Genomic DNA, 23,220 nt, shown 5'->3' with positions numbered 1-23,220 from the left:
TTACTTCCGATTGCACACCACCTTCCTTCCAGTCGCACACGCACCTTATTTCCGATCGCACGCGCACTTTCGATTGCACACCCACCTTCCGATTGCACATGCACTTACTTCCGATTGCACACACACCTTCCGATCACACACGCACTTACTTCCGATTGCACACCCATCTTACTTCCCATGCACACGCACCTTCCGAGCGGGCCACACAGGGGAGTTGTTCTCACACCGGGTGCCCCACTGGGTGCCACACTTTGGGCTGGTTGGTGCCCCCTCTCCTCCCACAGAGCCAGCTCCCCCGGCTGCCTGGGAAAAGCTTCCGGCCAGGTGCCCCCCGGAAATGGGGCCCGCCTGGGTCTTCACCTGCCTTTCATTCCTCTCTGGGCTCCTCCCTGGGCAAATCCCCTCCATGTGCAGTAGCCACTGCAGAGGGCGCCCTGCTATTCCCCAGGTCCCGTGTGCAGCGTGGTGTAGACAAAAAAAAAAAAAAAAAAGGAGGAATGAAAAACTAGCCAAAGGCGATATAGGCAGCCTGTGATAGGCTAGAGTAATAATCATCTCAAAGTTTGGGCCTGGCCTTGTTTTGATCTGTTTTCTTGTTTTATTTTCTTCTTTACATTCTATATCCCATTCATACTAATCACAGTCAGTCCTGATTTTTCTTTTTATTTCTGCATTTGTCATAAAATAAAGCAAATTATTCCCGTCTTCAGAAACGATCTAGACTAATTAGTCGTCTCACCCAATAATTAGTTTTTTGTTTCCCTGTCTGTTTTCATGCATTATTGTTAGTTTTTTCCCCTCTTTTTTTTAACACCATTACAGATTAAAATGAGCCACATTTGCAGTTGATGGTATCTGTTTTCAGGGGAAGAATGGAGAATTGCAGTACAGAGTGACTTCAAAAGCAGCAATAAACTCAAGGATAAATTAAGGAAATTGAATGAGCCACATTTGGAAGCAGTGTTGAGGCTAATATTCTGTCGCTTAAGGTTAAATTGCAACTGAGAGAGGTTCCAGAGAATCCGAAATCGGAGAGGCAACTTCCCAGGATGCTAGGCGTCCCGTGGCTCTCGGGGCCTTTTCTCAATGCCGATTCCGTACTAGCCAGGGGCAGTGGACAGGGCACTCACCTGCGATCGTGTGCTCTTCCCCCCCAGGGCTGACCGACGACGAGATCGATGTGGCCTTCCAGCGGTCGGGCACGGCGGCCGACGAGCCCGCGGCCGTGGGCGCAGCTGCACCGGCGGTTCCTGTGCAGCCCCCTCACCTCATGCCGCAGCCGTACAGTAAGTCACCGCCCCGCTCCCGCTCCCTCCATCGGATTCGGGGCTGTGGCCCGAGCAGCGCTCCCGGCCCAGGCTCAGCAAGCCGGGGACTGGGAGGCGTAGCCGGCGGCTCCTGGTTCTTTCCGGACGAATGTGACACACCCAGACCTTCTAGACACACTTTGAAGTCTGTGACAAAGGTTTAAGAAGAGACGAGGGACCAGGATAAATGAGTTTATTAATGTGTTGTGTCAAGTATTATGGTCATAAGTAAGAATCTATTAAAGCACGCATTGGCTCAGTTTCCATTCCCTTAGAGCAGTGCTTTTGCATGTTATTGTTGCTCTAAGAGGAACGCACATGAAGTTTGGATTCATGAGTGCATTCTCATTTGCTCGCTAAAATAACTTGCCTCCCAGTTTTATTTTTTAAAGTTCATATTAGTAGGTTTAGACTGCCTCTTCCTCCCTCCCCTCCCCTTCCCTCTCTCTCTCTCCCTCCTCTCCCTCCCTTCCTTCCCTCCCTCCCTTCCCTCCCTCCCTTATTCTGGCTATCCCATGTATATTTATGCAGTGGCAGTCTGTTAGAAAATTTCAGATTAGATGTAAATGTCCTTTTTGTATGTAGTGTTTAATTATAACATGAGACCATGGCCCACAGGAAGTTGTGTTGTTTTTAAATAAAAGCTGTTTCAGGAATTGAGGTTCTTTAAACTAGTAAATAAATGTACACCTCAAATCCAGCCAGAACCCCTGGTTTAAGTCACCTGTACAAAGTCTAAAAAGGTGAAAATGGACTCCAACATGATGAAAAATAGCTCAGTTTTGTGTCTTTAATGTAACTCAGCCTTGCATTTGTCGTCTTTCAAAATGTCTTTTGTATAATTGTCTGTCTTGGCAGTTTTATTTTTTCAAAACATGATTTAAAACGGTGTTAGCGATTAGATTTTATAAGGCATGATTTCAACCCCTGCCACATGGTTTGGAGCTCCCTTCTGGCTCACCCTGCCATCCGCCCCAGGGGAGGGAAGATCACTGTGCAAGGCAGGGCTGGGCAGTGGTTAGAGCCGCTCGCTGTGTGTGCCCATTTAGACTGCTGCTGGCTTCTCTCTGTGGATGAGGCTGAAGGGGTGAGGCCAGGTAGCACACACTCACGTGCTCTCATCCGTGGTCGCCTTGTCTGACAAACCACTGGTGGCATGTGGCTGAGACGAGAGGAGCATGCCTTGGGGTGAGCCTTGTCCTGCGGCTCTGGAGTCAGCAGCTGCCCGTCGGCCTGGGCCTCTTTCCTCCTTCCCGCCAGCATTCCTCCCACCCATTGTGCTTGCTTTGGTCACTGACCATTCTCTGTTCCCTCTTAACCAGGGACAAGTCCCCACGCTTCCCTTTGCTGCCCCTGGCCCCGCGGGGGGGTGGGATTGCTGAGGATGGGCAGTGGCAGCTGGGGCGCAGAAGTTTCTCAGATGCACATCTGTTCTACTCCAGCTGTTTCCTCTGGGGCCTAATACCAAACAGGTCTCCCGGCTACTTGAAAACTTCTCTCTCAGAACAGAGCGTTCTGGCCTAACACACCCCGCGTTTGCCTCCTGTGAGTAGACACCAAGGGTTAAGCTGTTCGTCTTTCCGAACGAGGCAAAGCCCGGGACGGGGAGGGGCAGTTCAGGGTTTAAATCATCCCCTGTCCGATCGCTCTGAGAAAAAGCATTGCCCGGTGAGGTATTTAGGTAGGAGTATTTTTAAGAGTCTCCCAGCCCTAAAAATAAAATACATCTTCATAGAGACAGACTCCCTCCTGCGCTGACGCTGGTGTAAAAACAATGGGAAGGGCACTTCTAAACACCTGCAGCTCCAGTGTCCCGGGAGGGTCATCCTTCTCGGCCCTGCCCGCCCCTCCCGCTCCGGGCTGGCGCTGCCTCTTCCCTTCTGTACTTTTGCCAAGAGGTGTCAAAACTGCTCCTAAAAAAAAAAAAAAAAAAAAAAAAAAGCTTGATTTTGATTAATATAGAGAAAGAAGACTTTGCCTGACTGATAATAAAACTGATAAATGACATTTGAATTACTTGTAGCAGTAATTTATTACATAAAATATCTTTTATTTGACATGCGATTAGTTGCTGGAAGCATCACTCAACCTGACGAGTTTAAACACGCTCTAAAATGAACCCCAGTAAAAGGCAGGGCTGTCTGCGCCGGCGTTATGAAATACACTAATCCTGGAGTGAGGGGAAATCTGACTTTAAATATTTAAATGATTAATTGGGTTTATATATTTTTTTTTTTACCTTTCTAACCCCCTTAATTACAAGCAAACTCAGGGGAGTTTCTGAACTAGGTGAGCAATCTGCATGCTTATCGCCGAGGCATTGTCTGCGTCCTGGGAGGGATTTATGGCCTCCATTCATGTGTGTTCCTGCCGGTTTACATCTGGGCTCAGGCAGCCCTTCCCTACATGTTTCTTGACTTTTTAAGGACATTCTCTCCCCGAGCCCAAGGCTAGAAAACGGGATTCTCTGGGCTCAGCCCCAAATGCTCACGTCTTGGGCAAGGGTAGCTTTTCTGAGATCGCTGCCAGGAGCCCAGTGCCCCGGATGGTCACCTCTGGGCTGGCCCCTCCTCCTGCTTGGTGACAGATGTCCTACTCGGTGCTTCTTTTGGTATCTCTGCTCTTTGGTGGTTGTGGTTGAACTGAGGTGTTAGTAAATGCCAGTGTCAGCAAAGAGAACATGGAGATCTACCAGAGTGGTCAGTTCCTCAGTGTTTGGGAAGTACCTACTGTGTGCTCCGGATGTATGGTGGGATTTGAAACATGATCTTTGAGGATCTTACAGGCTCTCTGGGAGAGAGAGGATGAACTCATAAGAAATGGATAATAATATAAGTAATGATTTAATGCCAAATTAATTATTCAGACAAGAAAATTCCATTAGAATACAGAAAAGAGGAGAATGAAGAAGTCAGAAGGCTTTGTGAAAGTGGGAGGAGGTAGCACCGTGGGGAAGCTTGGTGTCACGTGGTGTGAGAATAAAGCCCTGTGTCGGGGCTCAGAAGAGCCCTTCCCTGGGAGAGCTCAGGAGAAGCCAGGCCGGACCCAGAGGAAACATGACATTCCGTATTCCTCAGCCTGGTTTCTTCCCTCGATTTGGAAGCAGGAGTCAGTGTGTGTGTGTGTGCGCACGGTGCCCCGCACGGCCCTGAACGGAAAGTCCTGATAAATGTTCGCTTGATTGATTCGTTCCAAGCTGATTTCTCTTCTCTCCTCCAGAGAGACTAGGAGCAAGGGAGCTTTGAGACGGAGGCAGGGCCAGTGTGAATTCTGTGGAGTAATGATTTTCTTCCTTAGGCCTTTCAGAGACAGACCTGCAGCTTCAGTTGCCTCTTAAAATAGGATGTAAATGGGGTCGGGGAAAGGCTTTGACATTTCATTAGAAATCGTGGGAGAGAGAGTGTGTTCTCCGTTTGTTTCTCTTAGAGCCCACAGAGCCTCATACCCTCTCCCTAACTCACGGAGCGGGCACGCATGGCGGCAGGCCTGCCAGGTGCCCGGCTGTGGTAGGCCCCGGGCGGGAGGGCTAACAAGGGCCAGCCAGCCACTCTTGTCTGATAGGAAAGGCAGATGAGTGAGTGCAGCAGTGCCTGAGCTCTGAGCTCGGCCCGGTGAGGCCAGTGGCACAGATGAGGTGAAGGGACAGCGGACCTGGGGGACGACTGGATGGACAAGAGCCTCCAGGCAAACCAGGTGCTGCTGAGAGCAGCTCCAGCCTGGGATGGGAGTGTCAGATGAGAGACCCGCTGCTGGAAGACAGTCAAACACATGGGTTTTTTACTGTGAAACGCATCATTAATTGTTTTGGAGGCAGTATTACCTATGTGACCATGTTATTCTTAGGCCAGTGTTAAAATTATTGTGTCACTGGGCAGATGCTGCAGGAGGCTAGGGAAGGCCCCTGGGAGGATATGGACAAGGCAGTCAGGACCCCCCCCCCCCCCCCACCTCTGCCCAGGGCCAGCCCGTTACTGTTCCTCTGGGCGGGCAGCCCCGCTCCTACAGGGAGTGTCTCAGATGCCTCCACTCAGCTAGGGGGCACCAGGGTGGCCGCCCCCCTCGGCTTGGCCAGCCCCTACTCCCACCACGATGCCCTGGAATGTTTATTCGCTGTGAGCTCCTGGAGCTCAGAGGCTTTTTATGTTTTTAATCTATGACCTGAGGCTCTGTCTTAGCAGGTGTTCCAGAAACACTTGTTGGACGGATAAATGGTGATGGAAATGTTCTTCAGCCAAACCAGCAGCCCAGGGCGGCCTGCCGTGTGCTCGGCCGTGCGGGCTGTGGAGTGAGGACAGGCCTTGCCCTGATGAACGTGAGGGAAGCGCAGTGTTTGGGGAAACACGTGGCCCAGTCCACGCCAGGTTGTGTGGTGTGAGTGTGGCCAGCGAGGTGAGGCCGCCTGGAGAAAGGGGCTGGAGCTGAGGGCTGGAAGGAGAGCATGCCTGGGGGTGCGGTGAGGGCCGGCGGGTTGGTGTGTGCCAGCCACTCTCCAGTGACAGCCACCAGGAAATGAAGTGGGAGCCTCCCATTTTCTCTCCCATTTCCCTCTGCCACTTCAGCACACAAATCTCACTTTTTGCTACATAAAAGCTACCGATTTGTATATGAAAAAAAAAAAAAAAAACTTCTCTGATTTTTAAGGAAACAGCTTAAAACAGCTTTTCAGGGGCCACCACCCTGCCCGCTGTGTTGGCCGTGTGCTTCACCAGGGTGGTGCGCGGGTGCCAGGTAATGCCCAGGGTGGATCGTGGCGCGGACGGGTGAAGGGGAAAGAGCGGAGGGGCAGAGCCGTTCCTAGGTTTCTTAGGCCGGGAGAGTCTGTGCTTGGTGGCAGCCAGGATCATGGCTGTGCTGACAATGCAGCCTGTGTGTTTTATAAGGTTCCTCTGCAAATAACACAAAACCCGAAATAAAAGAGGCTTAAACAAAACAGAAGGTAGCTCTCTGTTTTGTAAACCTCGGCAGTGCAGGCTCTGATGTCAGGCCCCAGCTCCTCCCAGGCTCTGCTCCCTGACACCTGGCCGGGGGCACCCAGCTTGTGCTGTGGGTGGCTGCTCAGCCCCAGGGTCCCCTCTGCAAGAGGGGGCGGGGCGCGGAGAAAGGGCCAGCTCCTTTCTGAGGACACTTCCTGCAAACAGCCTTCTCTCCATTGGCTGGAACCCAGTCATGTGGTCACACCTGTCTGACAGGAGGCGGAGAAATCCAGTCCTTGGCCCTGGGCCTGTTCCCAGCTCTCCTAGCTCATGGAGGGTTGGAGTTAGAGTAAACACTACATTTAGCATAATGGCTGCCTCTGGGTGGAGAGCACCTGGAGCTTCCGTGGTGTTTGGAAAGTTCTGCCGGGTAAAATAGGTGGGTCTAGGATTGCTAATGTTATTGCCATGCTTCATCACGTATGTAAATGTTATCTTTTATATGTATCAGATATTACAGGATGCATTTTTAAAAGTTGAATTGGAATTCATAGGTCTTGCTTTTTTCCTTGGTCTCAAGCTGCTGACTGAGCAGAGAGAACTTAGAATCTACTCTGCTGGGATTGTTCTCAGTCACTCTGACTTCCTGTAGCTCCCTTTTAAAAAAAACTCTGGACACACTTTAAAATATATTTTTATTGATTTTGTACAGAGAGGAAGGGAGAGAGATAGAGAGTTAGAAACATCGATGAGAGAGAGTCATCGATCAGCTGCCTCTTGCACACCCCCCACTGGGGATATGCCCGCAACCAAGGTACATGCCCTTGACCGGAATCGAACCCGGGTCCCTTCAGTCCCCAAGCCTATGCTCTATCCATTGAGCCAAACCGGTTTCGGCAAAACTCTGGACATACTTTAAAAAAAATCAGCTTTATTGAGGTTTAATGTGCAGAAAAGAAAATGCACCGATTTTAATTCTGCGATTTGAGTTTTGACAAGCGTGGGCTCCCGGGGAGCCATCACCACGTTGTAAAACATCCCAATACCCTAAAAGGCTCCCTGTGCCCGCTGCCAGCTCCTCCAGCCCACCCGGACTCGGCAGCCACTGGTCTGCTTTCTGTTGCTTCTGATTAGACTTATCTTCCCCAGAGTTTGATATAAATGGAATCATACAGTATGTACTCGTTCGTGTCTGGTTTCTGTCGCTCAGCGTGATGTTTTTGAGAGTCATCCAAGTTGTGCGGATCAGAGGTTCCTTTTTACTGCCAGTGGCATTGCACAGTGTGGACGCACCGGTGTGTATATCCCTTCACCAGGGCATGGGCTTGGGGCTGTTTCCAGCTTCACACTATGACGAAGAAAACTCTTGTGAATATTCGTGTACAAATCTTTGTACGTTTTCCCCTCCTCAGCAAATGCCTAGGCGTGGAATTGCAGGGTCATATGTTAAGTGTAATTTAACTTTGTAAGAAACTGCCACACTGTGTTCTAAAGTGGCCATAGAATCGTTTTGCACTCCCTACAGCGTGTGTGAGAGGTCTCCCGGCAGCTGGTAGCGCCCGGCTTTTTCATTTGTCATCGTGTCTCGTAGTGGCTGGGCTTACGTCTGTGTGATGGCCGATAACGTGAGCATCTTCTTGTGTTTGTGGGCATGTGCATGTCTTCTTTTGGGACGTGTCTGTTTCAGTCTTTTGCCCGTTTTTAATTTTCTTCTAATTATTGAGCTGGAAGAGTTCTTTAAGTTTTCTGGATTCAGGCTCTTGTCATCCATGTGTATTGTTAGTATTTCCTCTCAGGCTGTGGCTTGCTTCCTCCCATGCCTCCGTAACATTGCTTTTTGAAAAGCAGATTTTAAATGTCATGACATCCATTGATCTTTCCTCTTTCTTTTGCAATGTATGGGTTTTTATGTCCTAAGAAGCCTTTGCTTACCCAAGGTTGGAGAGATTTTCTCATAGAAGTTTTATAGTGTTCGCTTTTATGTTGAGATCTGTTTCATTCTGTTATTTTTGTGTGTGGTGTAAGGTGAAACTTAAGGTTGTTTTTTTAAAATATATATGTTTTATTGATTTTTTACAAGGAGAGGGATAGAGAGTTAGAAACAACTATGAGAGAGAAACGTCAATCAGCTGCCTCCTGCACACCCCCTACTGGGGATGTGTCTGCAACCAAGGTACATGCCCTTGACCGGAATCGAACCTGGGACCTTTCAGTCCGCAGGTTGACGCTCTATCCACTGAGCCAAACCGGTTAGGGCTTAAGATTTGTTTTTCCCCTTTGTGGATATCCAGTTGTGCCAGCACCGAGTTACTTGTCACTTTAGTAAAAATTAGTTGTTTATATATACATGGGTCTGGGTTGGATATTTTTTAAACAAAACTTTTGAAGTATATGTTACATATCCTAAAACTCACCCATTTCGAGGGTACAATTCAACGATTTTTAATACCTTCACTAAGTGGCACAACCAGAAATCGGTTTAGAGCACTTTTACCCCCCAAATGGGATCCATTGTGCCCTCTTATTGTTAACCTCACCTCCAGCCCTAGGCGGCCACTAAACTGTCTGTCGCTGTGACATTACCTTTTCTGGACATTTCAACTGAGTGGAATCGTACACTATGCAATTCCTTGAGGCCCATTGCTTTTCAAAGCATGATCTCTTTGAGTTTCATCCGTGCTGTGGCATGTAGCAGTGCTCCATTCCTTTTTATTGCGGACTATAAGTCCACTGTGTGGATGCCCCCCATCCCGTCTCTCAGCTCACCTGTCGGTGGACATTACTAGTGGGTTATCTCCAGTTTGGCCAACTGCTGCTGAGGACGTTCGTGTGCTGGTCTTGTTGGGTGAAAGTTTTCATTTCTCTTGAGTTGCTGGGTCATGTGGCAGTTTTATATTTCTGGGTTCCTCTGAGTTTTTTTTCAGTCTAATCAGCTTTTTTGAAGTAGAATTTACACACAGTAAGAGCAATTATTTTTAAGTGTACAATTTGATGAATTGTACAGGTGAGTTATAGCTTATGTAACCAACACTACAATTATGATACAGAAAATTTCCATAACCCCAAACACTTTCTCTGTGCCCGCTATACCAGTCCTCTCCCCACCTCCTAGTTCTTGGCAATCAGCAATCTTCTCCCTGTCACTAAAGTTCTGGCTTTTAGACAATTTCATGTAAATAGGATAATATACTATGCAGTCTTTTGTGTCCGGTTTCTTTATCATCATACATACAGGCCCAGGTAGTAAATATTTTAGGCTTTGTGAGCTACACATATTTTTATCATAACCTCCCTCTTCCCTACCCACAGTCTCTTGTATGGATATACCATAATTTATTTATCCAGAGACCAGGTTCTATTTTGGGGTTATTATGAGTAATGCTGCCATGAACATTCAAGTTTTTATATGCAGATATGATTTCCTTTTTCTTAGATAAATACCTAGGAGTGGAATGCTTTGGTCTTACCTTAGCTGTATGTTTAATTAACTGCATAAAAAAATGTAAAACTATTTTCCAAAATGGTTGCACCATTTAACCTTTCCAGCAGCAATGTATGAGAGTTTCTCTTGCTCCACATCCTTGACAACACTTGGTATTCTGTTTTTTAGTTTAGCCATTCTAATGTGTATGTTATAGGATCTCATTGTCCTTTTAATTTGTACTTCTCTAATGACTGATGATGTCAAGCATATTTTCATGTGCTTATTGACCATTTATATATCTTTTGTAAAGTGTCTTTTCCAATCTTTTGCCTATTTTTAAAAATCACCTTATTTTTTTTTTAATATTAATTTTATTTTTGGTTAATCCTCACTTGATGATTTTTCCCATTGATTTTTAGAGAGAATGGCAGGAGGGAGAGATAGAGAGAGAAACATCAATGTGAGAGAGACACATAGATTGGTTACCTTTTGCATGCACCCCTACTGGGGCTAGGGATTGCCCTGCAACTGAGGTATGCACCCTTAACTGGAATTGAACCCGTGTCCCTTCAGTCAAAGGTCCAATACTCCATCCACTGAGCCAAACTGGCCAGGACACCTTGTATGTGTGTGTGTGTGTGTGTGTGTGTGTGTGTGTGTGTGTTTAATTAACTAATTGTAACAATTCTTTATTACTAGAGGCCTGGTGCACAAATTCGTGCACGGGTGGAGTTCAGCTTGGGGAAGGGCCGTGGGAGGTGGGCGAGACTGATCAGGGGCAGGGCCAGCCAGGGGGAAGGCCACAGGAGATTGGCCTGCCATCCTCGCCCCCATTGAGGCATAGGGACCAGTGGTTCCGGTTGTTCTGGTTGTTCGGGTCACTTGACTTTTAGATAGATAGATAGATAGATAGATAGATGGTTATAAGTCTTTTTCATATATTAGTGGCCCAGCGTGCAAAATCGCGCACAGTAGGCCACCTGCCACTTCCATGGGAGCCAGTGGAAGCTGCAGTGTGCCCGAGGGAGCCACTGGGAGCCATGCCACTTCCATGGAGGGAGACGGGGGCGAGCTGCTGCTGCCACCTGAGGGAGCCCAGGGTAGGGTGGGGAGGGACTGAGAGGAGCTCCATGCATCTCCTGGTGACAAGTCACATACACAGCCCTGCCCGCCTGTGCGCCTGCTGGGCACACAGCCTCCTGCTGACCGGTCGTTACGTGTGAGGGCGTGACAACCATTTGCATATTAGCCTTTTATTATATAGGACTGAAGGCCCGATGCGCAGAATTCATGCAAGGGGTTCAGCCTTCGCAGCCTGGGCCTCGTCTGGTAGGTTGTTCCGCTGTCTGGTCTAATTAGCATATTACGCTTTTATTATTATAGACATATTTTGTGGATATTTTCTCCCAGTCTATATCTTGTCTTTTCATTTTCTGGATAGTTCCTTTTGAAAAGCAAAAGTTTAAAATTTTGGTTAAGTTCAATATGTCAGTTTTTCCCTTTTATGGTTTATACTTTTTGTATCTTAAGATTCTTTGCCTGCCCCAGGTTGCAAAGATCTTTTTCTGTTTCCTTACTGAAGCTTTATAGTTCTTGCTTCTTTGTCCAGGTGTGTGAGCCATGTGGAGTAATTTTTGTGAATGGTGTAAGGTGAGGGTTGAGGTCCTTTTTCCCTCTATTGGTTTCCAAACGTCTCAGCTCAAACCTTGATCTCTTTGTAACAAACCAGTTGACCATATAAGCACAGGTCTATTTCTGTACCTCTGAGTTCATGCAGTTTAATTGGCGTTCATATTTTTAATCTGTGAGCGAGGACATAGATATGCCTCAGTGTCCTTCCTGCCTGAAGATGACTCTGCCGATAGCGCTGCAGCCTGGGAAGTGGGAGATTGCCTTTCACAGGATGTTCGTGTGAAGAGGCCTTGGTGCTCACACGTGACGGCGTGGCCCAGGCGTGCCTCTGCCCACCGGCCACCCAGGTGCTTCTGCTCCGGGCAGCGCTGTGGTTGCTAGGTGCTGCGCTGGTTCAGCGTGTCTGACCACTGCCAGGTCCCCAGCTCAGCCCAGGACCAGGCAGCTGGTCCCTGTCGCCCAGTGCATTCAGCCCAGCAGCGGCTGCCAGGAGCGCGGGCCTGGCGGGCGGGCCTTGGCCTGGGCCTCACGGTGGACGCTCCATTCATCAGTGAATGTGCGGGCGGCCTGCGAGCAGAGCTGAGGGGGATCCGAGAGGCTGGCTGACCGCGGCCCCAGCCTCCATGAGGGTGGCGGGACCAGCTGGGCTGGCCGGCTCCTGCCGCTGCCTTGCCTCCGGGTCCTTTACGTCAGCTTTCTGTGCTTCAGGGAGGAGAAGCGTGTTTTCGGGAGTCATCTGGTTGGGGTGGAGCCAGGGCCCGACCTCGCACTCGGGGCATCTGCTCCCAGATTGGGGGCTCAGGGCTTCCAAACAGCTGGTTCATGCCCCTCATGTTCACTGAGGTCTCAGCACAGGCCTCCTCCGAACCTGCGAGGACCCCGACCCCTGCCTGCCGTCCCCACGCGCCCACCTCCCTGCCTGGCCTCTGCATCTCTGGAGTGAGCTCGTTCCATCCTCTGTTGGTGCTTCCTCCACATTCGGGAGCGTAGTGACAGAGGCTCCGGTGGCCCCCAAACGCCCCCGGCGCCCTGCTCTCACTCCTCCCGGGAGCCTGCGCTGGGCCGTGCGTGTGGGGAGGACTCGGGTGGTGTAGCGGGGGTGGGCCGGCGGGTCACACCGCTGCCTTTGGGAAGGCACGCAGGGGGTGAGGGTGATCTCCGACTTAGCTCTCCTCTGCTTTCACTTTGCCACAAGACAGAACTGTACCGCCCATCTCCAGAACGAGTAAAATGGCATTTCAGCTTCTTGTCTTTATAGACTCTCTGAACTTTAGGAAAGATCATTCTGGTCCCTTTTCATTAATAATGAAAACCAGGGGCAATAAAATGTTCTTAACGTGAGCATGGCAGGAACGAGGCGCCGTGCGGGGGTGACGGTGCGCTGGCAGGGAGCCACAGGTGTGCCGGTGCCAGTGCCAGGAGGTCAGGGCTCCGGAAGCGGGGCAGCTGTAGGAAGGAGAGGTCCCGGTTCTCAGACCCTGAGCTGTGGCCTCTTTTCCACCTCATTACCTCCGAGTGGAAGGAAGGGGGGGAGAGAGAGAGAGAGAGAGAGAGAGAGAGAGAGAAACATCAATCGGCTGTCTCCCACAGGTGCCCTGAGCATGGATCGAACTCATAATGTGGTGTGTGCCTGACCTGGAGTTGACCCTGCCACCTTTGGGTGCACAGAACGACGCTCCATCCCAGGAGCCGCACTGGCCGGGCCAGGGGCCGTTTGAAGATGCCTTCTCGGGGGCCTTTGGCTGTGACAGATGCTGGGAACTCTCCTGAGGAGTGGAAGGTTGCTCAGTGTCTTCACTTTTTCCTTCTAAAAGTGCACTTGCCCTAGATGTGGATTTTGCGACGCGGCAGTCCGGGCAGAGGAGGTCGGGGTGAGAGCGAAGGGCAGCGGGCTGGGGCAGGCGCCTCGGCTCAGTGTCACCAGCGGGCACTGCTTCCTCCGGGGAGTCTTGCTGGATGGGATGTCTCTGTAGGTGAGAGCCAGGAGCACCGAGGGCCGCCGCACAGCCTGGGGAGGGAGAGGGGCGTCCTGGCTCTGCAGTCCAGACCCCAGCACCGTGGAAGGGTAGACGGCCGGATTTATATAAATATGAAAGCCACCTGCTGCCACAAACGCCATAAGCACAGTCAGGAAAAAATAAACAAAAAGGCAGAGGCTCATTTCCCGGCTATGTAAAAAGTTTCTGTGAATTGATACAGAGATGGAGTAGAAAAGCATGGCACTGGTAGAGTACACTGACAGGGAAATAGCGATGAAAGGACACTGTCCTGGGTCCCAGCAGGGTAATGCAGATGAACACGGAAGCACTGCTTCCCGCTCCTGCACTGGCCGAAATCTCCAGGTGTGCCGAGCCCACTGCCAGTGGCCGTGAGGGAGCAGGCGCGTGGATGGGGCTGGGTCCCTCAGGTGCAGGTGTGTGTACTTCTGCCCCGGCCTCCCCATGTCCACGGCCACACATGTGCTTGTATGCGCATGCGTGGTGAGGTGTGAACATGGTTGCTGGTGGCAGGCAGCATCGCGGGAAGTAGGGAAGGACTGGAACCGCCTAAGCGTCCATCGGAGGGAACCGGTTAAATGGAATATTGAGCGGCCGTAGGAGAGAAAGAAAGACGAGAAATAGGGGAAGGAGAGAAGGAGAATAAAACACTCTGTGTTGCCTTCTATGTGCACAAAAATTCTCCGGCAGATAAACGGCACGATCAGCAGCCGCCATTGGTGGGGGAGCCCATGGAGCAGACTTCTGCTGCCTCGCGCTTAGACCATGTGTGTGCTTCCTGTTTGGAAACTGGAAAGCCAAAGAGGGCCGTCCAGCTGCGGGAGGTCCCCTGCGGATGACATTCTGTGCAGGAGCCTCGGGCTGGGCCACACGGCACTGTGGAGGGAGGCGGCGGAGGGGAGGGTGTGGTGGTCACAGAGACTCCCTCGCCCCCGGGCGTCTTTGCCACTTGGACCCCAGACGGCTGCATGTCAGCAGCCCCTTCTCCCATGTGCCCACACCCTTTCCCGCTCTCCCCCAGCCCGCCCTCCGTGCTCCCCAGGCTTACTGGTCCCTCTGTCCTTGGGCTCTGTCCGCCAGGATAGCCCTCCCCCCGTGCTCAGGCCCAGATGCTGCCGTCCGCACTGGCCACCGTTTGTCCTTTGAGCAGAGGGCAGCTACCTTTGCAGTTGCTCGTGCCCGTTTTCCCCTGGGACCCGGCGGTCTCAGCACAGGCCTCCTCCGAACCTGCGAGGACCCCGACCCCTGCCTGCCACCCCCCCCCCCCCCCCCATCTCCCTGTCTGGCCTCCGCATCTCTGGAGTGAGCTCGTTCCATCCTCTGTGGGTGTTTCCTCTTCGCCGGGTCAGCGGGAGAGCAGGGTAAGACTGGGCAGAGACCTCATCACCACTGCCTCGGCCCGTGCCCCCACACTGGGGCACACAGTCCCCCTGCCCCCTCGCGTCTGAGCACTTAGCTGAGCCCTGCCTGTGGCAGGGCGTGTGGACGTGCACTTATGCACATCTGTGTGCGCGTGGCAGCCTCCGGATCCTTCCTGCCTGCGAGCGGCACCGTCCCTCGGTCCTCGGCTTGCCTCTGCACCTGCCTCCCCGCCGGGACGTAGCTCCCTGCAGGCCCCGCAGCAGGTGCGCCCTGGGCAGCTGGTCCTGAGGCCGGGAAGGGGGGGAGACGCAGCCCCCGTGTCCCTGATATCACACTGTCTCCCGCAGGGGAGTCGCCGGTCCTTTGAGATGAGGACACGGAGCCCTTGGCTCTCCCCCGCCCCGGGAGGGACGCATGTACCCCTTCTCCTGACACGCCTTCTCTCCCACCCGCAGGCCCCGTGGGTTCCCGATGGAGGGATTACAGTGCCTTGGCTGTCATCATGGCGGGCATCGCGTTCGGCTTTCACCAGCTCTACAAGGTAGGTCCTCCCTTCATGGCCCTTGGCATTCAGCCGTTCTGCCCCCTCCCAGCTTCACCTGCGTAGAGGCCCTCGGCCTGGCATGGGCAGAGGCAGCATGTTCCAGCCAACACACTCTGGAGGTTCAAGTCCACGTCCTGCCGTGGCATCTCTCCAGGGTGGCTGTGCCAAGACAGTGCCGGCGTGTGAGAGGCAGCCCTCCAGGGGAGAGGCAGTGACCGTGGCCGAGAGCTGGCCCGTGGAGCCCCGCTGCCTGTGCTGCATCCCGCTCTGCCATGTGATGGTGGTGTGACCGCAGGCGCAGTGGTCGCATCTGTAAAATGGGGGCATAGAACCTACCTCAGGAGGCAGTTGTGAAGCTCCAAGGTGCTGCTTTGGAGAGTGCTGTGGCTGGCACGTAGGAAGTGCTTTCCATGCCATTTTTTCTACCTGCTATTTAAAACCAGCTTTGAGCATCTCAGTGTATCATATCATGGGATCTGCCTTTTGTCTCCCATGAACTGTGTTGGTATCCATGTAAATCCGGGATTTCTCAGACCCCATAGTCAGCCCTCGGGTGCAGAGGTCATTGCTGAAGCAGAGCTGCAGAGTGAGGGAGCACTCCCGCCCGATAGCAGGGCCAGGCACTAACTGACGGGGAGCACAGTCTCTTCTAGAAGATGCAGCGCCGGCCGGGCCCCCAGAGACAGAGGGTCAGCCAGGGCAGAGGGCTCGCCCCCTCCTGGTCCGGAGAGAAGAGCCTTCCTTCCAAGGCCACGTGCTCCCCCACACGTAGCTTTTAGCACGGGAGCCACGCTCCAGCATGGCACTAGGATCCTTACTGATTGACTCAGTAGCTAATGACAGGGCTGTAGCAGAATACTTTCCCCCGGTGTGATATCTGTTCTTGAAGCTGGAAATTTCCACGTCAGAAATGCGGAAGCAAACTGTTCTGCGCCGGGACAGTTGTGTGACCCCCTCCCCCGCACCGACCCGATGCCTGCCCTTCGCCTGCGCGGGAAGCGGCTTTCCGTCTGAGCGCGGGCACCGCAAGGACAGGGCCTCCCGGACGTCCAGGCTGCGCTCACGCCGACCACCGCGGCCCGGGCGGCGGGCCCTGGGCCCGGGCAGCAGGGTCAGTTCTCTGCAGAGAGAAGGAGAGAGACGTGGGAGTCAGTCCCAGTGGTGACAGGAGAATTTCTAAAACACCTGCTAATGGTTTCTTTAAAGGGAACAAGGAGACGTTTATAAACACCCGGAGGTGTAGGCTGGGGTGGTTATGTGTGCTTCCCCTGGCATTTCTGATCTCAGACATGTAACCTGCAGTTCGTTACACGTATGAGAACTTCCTGGCTTTTGTGATATGAAGTCTTCACACTGGAGCTGCGGCCGCCCAGGCAGGGCCTCCTGGCTGGAAGCACTTGCAGAACAGAGTGCTGAGCGCGAGATGGATCACCTCTCCGCTCGGGAGCTGCCCCGGAGCGCGTCCCCGCAGCCCGGGAGAGACTCCTGCCCCCAGCAGGCCCTTAATGGGAAGCTGCTGTCTGTTGTCCACTCGGGGGCCCAAGTGGACTGAGAACCAGCGTTCTCCTTGGTCCCGCCAGCCAGTGTCCACACCCGCCCGCCCGCGCCCACCGGCGGCTGCCAGGCTGCCGGGCGGCGGCGGCGGCGGCGGCGTTGGCCTCAGCTCTGCCCCGGGAGGGCGCCGGGCCTGAGCTCCTGGATGTCAGAGCGCGTGTCCTCTCCTCAGCTCTCCCAAGCTGCCCACAGCCTTCTTCCTGAACGTTCCCCCACCTCATCCTCCCAGTCTGTTTCCCCATTCGGGGGCTCCTCTCGGTTGCGCTTTTTCCGGGGGCCAGTTTCTCCAGTTGGTGGTCTTCCTCTCCCTTCCGCCCTGGCCTCAGTTCTGGGGAATCTGATGGTCTGGCTCGGAGCTGGAGGAAGAGTGTTCTGAGGAGTCAAGGCTCAGTCTAGAGAAAGGCCAAGGTGAGCCCTCCCGACGGCCGTGGACATCCATGTCTCATCCCTGGTGACGGAACCAGCCACCCAGACACCTGCTGTAGGTCTCATCTAGCCTCTCAGTAACTTCTTCCTTCCGGACTGTTATCGCTAGTTTCTGAACGGACAATCGCTCGCACGGTTCGGACTGTCAGAGGCTCAGGGAAGTGTGAGATGTTCCTCCCCCACTCCTCCTGGAGGTCACGTTATATTTTTCTCTCACCACTTTCACAGCACAGTTTGCATATGTTTGATACAGAGAGAGTTTATATAACACCATTAAGGAACTAAATAAAAGAACCAAAAAAGTGTTTCATGAGAATAAATCAAGTTGGTTTACTGGTCCCTGTTCCCTGGTCCTTGGCCTTATTCAGACAGGAGTTTACCTGGTTGGGACCAGCCTCGTGGCGTTTGGATACCTCGTTCATGGACGTGTTTGCTTAGCGTTTCCAAACCTGGGCGTGCCGGCACGCGGGCTGGTCTGCAGGATGAGAGGTTGTTGGACAATAACCCCAGTGCGCACCCCTCCCGCCCACCCGCCTCTTGTAGAAATACCTGCTCCCCCTCATCATGGGCGGCCGAGAGGACAGGAAGCAACTGGAGAGGATGGAGGCGAGCCTCTCGGAGCTGAGTGGCAGCGTGGCACAGACAGGTAAAGATTAATGACTCCATCAAGTCACCCCTCAGAGCTCCCCGCACAGCCCTGCTCGGCCCCTCCCTCCGCTCCGTCTCCACTTTATGTGGTGACTTCATTTATCTGCTCTGAGAATCTGTTCACATTTGCAAATGAAGCCGCCGTCATTTCGGTTTAATTTGAAATTGCTTGTTTACTGTCGGCGCGGCCTCAATTAATTATGTTTTTACGGAAAGGCTCCCAACCTCAGAATATTAATAAGGGGAATAAAATGACAGCCTTTCTAAGGGCTGTAAAGTTCATTTTTAATTTCTGCTTCTGTGAGGTTTTCAGGGGGGTTTTCAGCGATTTTCCCCCTTCCCTCTAAGAATCCGACACAGGGTCAAGAGAGGCTGTAATTACTGCGGCTCCCGGCACCCCGGCCACCTCCTCTGTCATCGACTCCCCGGGGCGCGCGTGCGTCACCCGGCGCCCCGACGATGGTCCAGATTAGCTGGGACCTGTCGCGCCAGAGGTGGCTCTTCTCCTGGATGAACTTGTTTACTAGGTGGAGGCTCTGAATCTAAAAACTCAGGCGGGCCTCAGATTCCTGCAGCGCGGTGGCCCCAGGCCCCGACAAGGCCACGGGACTGGGAGCTCCACACCTCGGGGTTGGGTGGGGAGGGCGGAGGAGCAGCGGGGCCCGGGGATGGGCAGTCTTCAGCCATCCTGGAGGGGTGGGACTGAGGCCGTCTCCGGGGCTGGAGATGGTGGGGTGCCGCAGGACACGCTGCGGCCGGGGTGCGGACGTTCCTGAAGCCGGAGCCGGGCGGGTCAGCAGCAGGTGGGACAGAGGGGCGAGGTTGGATGGCTGTGTGTTGGCCACAGACAATGACACAGCGGGCAGATGACAGAGATGCAGGCAGATGTAGGGCAGGTGGGGTACCCAGAGCAGGGACATGCCTGGCTGGGTGTGTGCAGACCATTCAGACGCCGCAGCTTTAGGTGGGGACATGTTAAGGAGGAGACTCTGTGTGTGTCATGTAACAGATGCCACTGCTCTTCTCTCGCAGTGACTCAGCTACAGGTGACCTTGGCCTCCGTCCAGGAGCTGCTCCTCCAGCAGCAGCAGAAGGTCCAGGAACTCGCCCACGAACTGGCCACAGCCAAGGTACTGGCCCTGACCCCGGCCCCCAGGTGCGCCCTGACCGGCTCTTCACTCGAGTCCTTTCTGCCCACTCGCCGCTTTCCGTGGGGTCTGACATGGTCTTTTCTCCCTCTGACTGCGCGGCGGCTGTCCTTCTGTCGCCTGGCACCTCCCCGGGGGCCTCCTGTGGGCGCACATGCCCCTCTGAGGCCGGTGGTGTTGACACAGAACAGTCTCCACTTGCCTGTTAGGTCACAGGTCACAGCTGCCAAGACGCACTGGGCCAAACTCTGCGGTGAGGCCCTGGTTCTTAAAACCCAGGTTGCGGGGTAAGGCAACCTCCCAGGGAGGTAGTGCCCACTGGAAGGGACGGGCCGTTTCCATGTCTCACTCCGGAATCCGAAGCTGTCTTAGTCATATCGGACCTGGGGTCAGACCGCCTGGGTTAAAATCCGCCCTGCCACATGCTAGCTGTGCCACCACAGGCAGGTCACTTAACCTCTCTGGTCTTAGTGTCCTCACCTGTAAAGTGGAGCACCTCCTTCATTGGCATGCTTAGAACAGGGCTGGCTGCAGCCAGCTCCAGGGTGTCAGGCTCTGACTTGGGGTCTGTGGGCGTGTGACAGGGTCATCCCCGAGGCATCAGGCCCAGGAGACAGTGGCCCAGTGGCTGCTTTCTGGCTGCTTCTGCGCGCGCCCCCCCCCCCCCCCCAAGTGCTGTAAGGATCCCACTCTGGGGGCTCTCCCAGGGGGCCACCCCGGTGCACTAGGTGTCAGCCAGCACTCAATCTCCGCATTTGTAAAAGCCAGCAAAATGGGCCTCTTTCCGTTTCCCATGGGACCTGGTGCCTCCTGTGAAGAGGGTCCCCGAGATCCCCCTGCTCAGGTCCCCCACGGAGGGGGGCTGCCTGTACTTCCTCCTCAGGTGGCGCCGCTGCCGGTGGCCACCTCCAGCCACCGAGTGCCCCAGGGGCCGGTGGCCCATAAAGCACCAGAGGCCGGTGAGCCCCGCCCGCGACCCTCTGTCATCTCGGAGCGGCGGCCTGCCCGTGGCCAGAAGCCATTCCGGAAATTGGAAAACTGTTTTCAGGCCTTCACCATTAAGATTAGGACCACATGTTGCATTTTAAGAGGGGGGGCCAGGACGGTGCCGAGTGGCTGAGAGCCTGAGTGTTTGTGCCTGTTTGTCCGATGGCCCCACGTGCCCCGGCCCCTCTCACCCATTCTCTGCTGGACGGAAGTGGGGCTCCTGGTTCGGTTCCTAAACCATATGTGTGGAGACTGGTTGCCCCATAAACCAAGGACTCGGAGCCCTGTTTTCTCAGCTGTAATGTAAGTTTTTATATCTGGCCTCCAAGCTCCTGCTGCAGCACTGTGAAAAATTAAAAAGAAGAGCATTAAGTAATTAAAAAACAACATAAAACTGAAGGCTGGGACTTTTCCACAACTGTTTTTAAAGAGACTGGCTAAAAAGCCCCAGATGTCAGGTTTTATTTCTAAATCCTGGCATCTGGCACCACATGCGTTTGGAAATCTGAGTCCGCCGCGGCCGGAGAGTGGAAATTGCTCCCTTGTTAACGGGCTGCTATGGTTTCAGGCTGCGGAGAAGCCAGAACAGTGGCTCCGGCCCGCGCTGCCTGGTGGTCTGGAGCGGGCCCCCAGGGAGCGTGTGGGGAGGTGGGTGTTCGCACGCGCTTGCTCTCAGACGCCGGCTTTTCCTCCCGGCCCTGCGGCCCGCTGAGCCTCCTCCCTGCAAAGGTGTCCCCATGTCAGAGGCCCAGGGCCCCCCCCCACCCCCCCCCGCCAGCCTGGACCCCCGCGTCCTCCTGGCCTCACGCCGGGGTTTCCTGGGTCAGGGAACGGGGCCTCGCACGGCTCACCGGGGCACTGCCGCCACCTCGGTGGCCTCTCGCCCTGGATGCCGGCCACACACCTGAGGCCACCACCCTGGGACGGCCCATAAACACTTCACAGGCGGCGGGGCCACGGCAGTGCCTTTGGGCACCGTGACTTCCTCCTCCGTCCGTCCGGCCCATCTGCCGGGCAGGCGGCCTCTGAAGTTTACGTGGAAACGGCATCCAAGGGAGAGGTGTGGGGAGGGGGGCGTTTGTCAGAGGCACGGCTGTTCCCTCCCTGGGCCTCCTCGGGGCAGGGCGCCACATGCAGTCCTAGGACAGCGTCTCTCCCTCCGCTGCCTGACCCTCAGAGGCTCCGGGTTCCGGCCTCTGGTACCTGCGGGGGCAGGTGCGCTGTCTCAGCCCCCGTTCTCCTCTGGGTGGTGTGCTTTCTGCGGGGGGGAGGGCTTGGGTGGAGGGTAGCTGGTGCAGAGGTGGATATTTATTTGATGAGTTTTGTGTTAATGGAACATTTCTGACACACAATGGAGGCACCGCACAGCGACCCACGGGCCCCTGCCCAGCGCCGCTGCCTCTTCAGCCCGTCCTGCCTCAGCTCTGCCCGCACCCCCACCCCAGACGGCTCCTCAGATCACAGAGCAAACACTTCGGTTTGTGTCCCTAAATGACACAGGCTCTCTTGTCATCGTGTCATTCTATTTTATATGACCATTTCTACACCTGAATACATGTCATGATTCCTCAGTATTTCATTAAACAGACACGCAGGCAGGCAGAGCCCTGAACGGGCAGCGGCAGAACCTCCGAGGCTGGTCCCCCGAACATGCCCGGGGTCTCCCAGGCCCAGCCCTGCCCATCGCCCCAGCCACCTATCTCCACGGGCGGGGTGGGGTGAGGGTGCCACTCTGATCCTTGTTCTCCCGTGTTTTGACCTGCAGGCCACCACCTCCACCAACTGGATCCTGGAGTCCCAGAACATCAATGAGCTCAAGTCGGAAATTAACTCCCTGAAAGGGCTGCTTCTGAATCGGTAGGCGCGGGGAGGCGGGGCCTGTGCTCTGGCTCAGCCTGGGCCTGGGGAGGGGGCATGGCTGGACCAGCTGCTGGGAGGGGGTGCATCTCCCCGGAGGCCCTGGCTGAGCTGTGGGGTCTTTGGAGCCTCCCCTTTCCGTCCCCAGTGGCCCCTCCACCCTCTCCTGACAGGCCGCAGCGCCCACCAGAGTTTTGAACCACATGTTCCTCGGCCCCGCCAGGCGTGGTCAGGGAGAGCACGGCCTTGGGCAGAGGAGAGCCAGCGTCCCTCAGACAGGCCACCTCCTCTGCCCGAGTCCAGCTGGGCCTGAGACGGTCCCCGCAGCAGGTCGGACCTTAGTTGGGAGGGTCTTACGGTTCCAGGGGGGCAGACGCACTCCTGCCTCCCCACCCTCAGCTGTGGTCACCCTCTGCTGCCCCCCGCAGTGATGGCACCTCCTGAGCCCACCAGAGGGGTGCTTAGAGAGAGGAAGGGAGAAAAACATGCATGTGAGAGAGAAACATCCATCGGTAGCTTTCTGTACATGGCCCGTCGGGATTGAACCTGCAACCCTGACGGACTCAAACCGGCACTGCTGGTGCACAGGGCAGCGCTCAACCAACTGACCACTCTGGCTGGTCAGGGACTAGCTGCTTTATTTATTTTTTTCATGTTTTTTATTGATTTTAGAGAGAGAAGGGGACAGGGAGAGAGAAACATCGATAAGAGAGAAATGTCATTCACCAGCTTCCTCCTGCACGTTCCCTGCTGGGGATTGAGTCGTAGTTGGGGCATGTGCCCTGACTGGAACCAGTGACCTCCTGGTGCATGGGTCGATGCTCAACCACTGAGCCATACCGGCCAGAGCAGGGACCGTCTGGTTTTAAAAGTGAAAGGCCTGTGTCCTGGGACACAGGTTGGTTGGCCACCTCCTCTGCAGGCTCGGGGTTTAGGGGGGCCATGGGAGGCAGTATGAAGGCACAAGCTGGCCCTTAACTTAGAGCCAAGGATGGGCCCCTAACTGAGGACCGAGCTCTCCAAGCCGCCTCCTCCCAGGCCTTCTCTGAAGACAAGAACTTGGCCTTGAGAGAGGGGTGAGCTTGGAGTGTCATTAGGGAAACCTCTGTGGTGCTAACCTGGGGACAGAGCAGGTGCTGGCTAACGTTGGAGCCAAGAAAGCTGCCAGTTGAATTTCTCCTTCGCCTCCATGGCGCTGGCTGCCCTGGCCGTGGCGTGTGCTCGCCCCGGGGCTCCGGTGCTGGGTGCTGGGCAGCCAGGAGGCTCAGGCACAGGCTGCCCTCCTGGAGCCCGATTCCCAGGCCGCCGCCAGGAGGACCTGACCTCCCGGTCCCTCCCAGACTTGGCTTTGGTCTGTCTGGCTGCTGGCGTGGCGCCCAGGGCGGGAGCGGGTAGGAGTGTGGAGTGCCGAGGTTTTCTAA

General features: G+C 54.4%; 1 protein-coding gene across 2 annotated transcripts in view; it reads left to right on the top strand.

Annotated features, from left to right (window-relative positions):
• The window catches only part of PEX14 (peroxisomal biogenesis factor 14), a 126,020-nt gene that overhangs the window by 101,217 nt on the left and 1,583 nt on the right, over positions 1-23,220 (top strand). The window contains exons 4-8 of one of the 2 annotated variants that reach the window (XM_084875366.1): positions 1,158-1,286; positions 15,091-15,176; positions 17,703-17,805; positions 18,840-18,937; positions 21,708-21,799. In XM_084875366.1, the coding sequence (XP_084731492.1) occupies positions 1,158-1,286; positions 15,091-15,176; positions 17,703-17,805; positions 18,840-18,937; positions 21,708-21,799 (508 nt within the window). The remainder of the gene's footprint in view (positions 1-1,157; positions 1,287-15,090; positions 15,177-17,702; positions 17,806-18,839; positions 18,938-21,707; positions 21,800-23,220) is intronic. The other variant, XM_084875367.1, reaches the window with a different exon arrangement.

This window comes from Pipistrellus hanaki (assembly GCF_964339955.1).
Source record: "Pipistrellus hanaki genome assembly, chromosome: 2".
NCBI classification, from domain to species: domain Eukaryota; kingdom Metazoa; phylum Chordata; class Mammalia; order Chiroptera; family Vespertilionidae; genus Pipistrellus; species Pipistrellus hanaki.
Note: the sequence above shows the minus strand (reverse complement) of the source record. Positions and strands in the feature narration are given on the sequence as shown.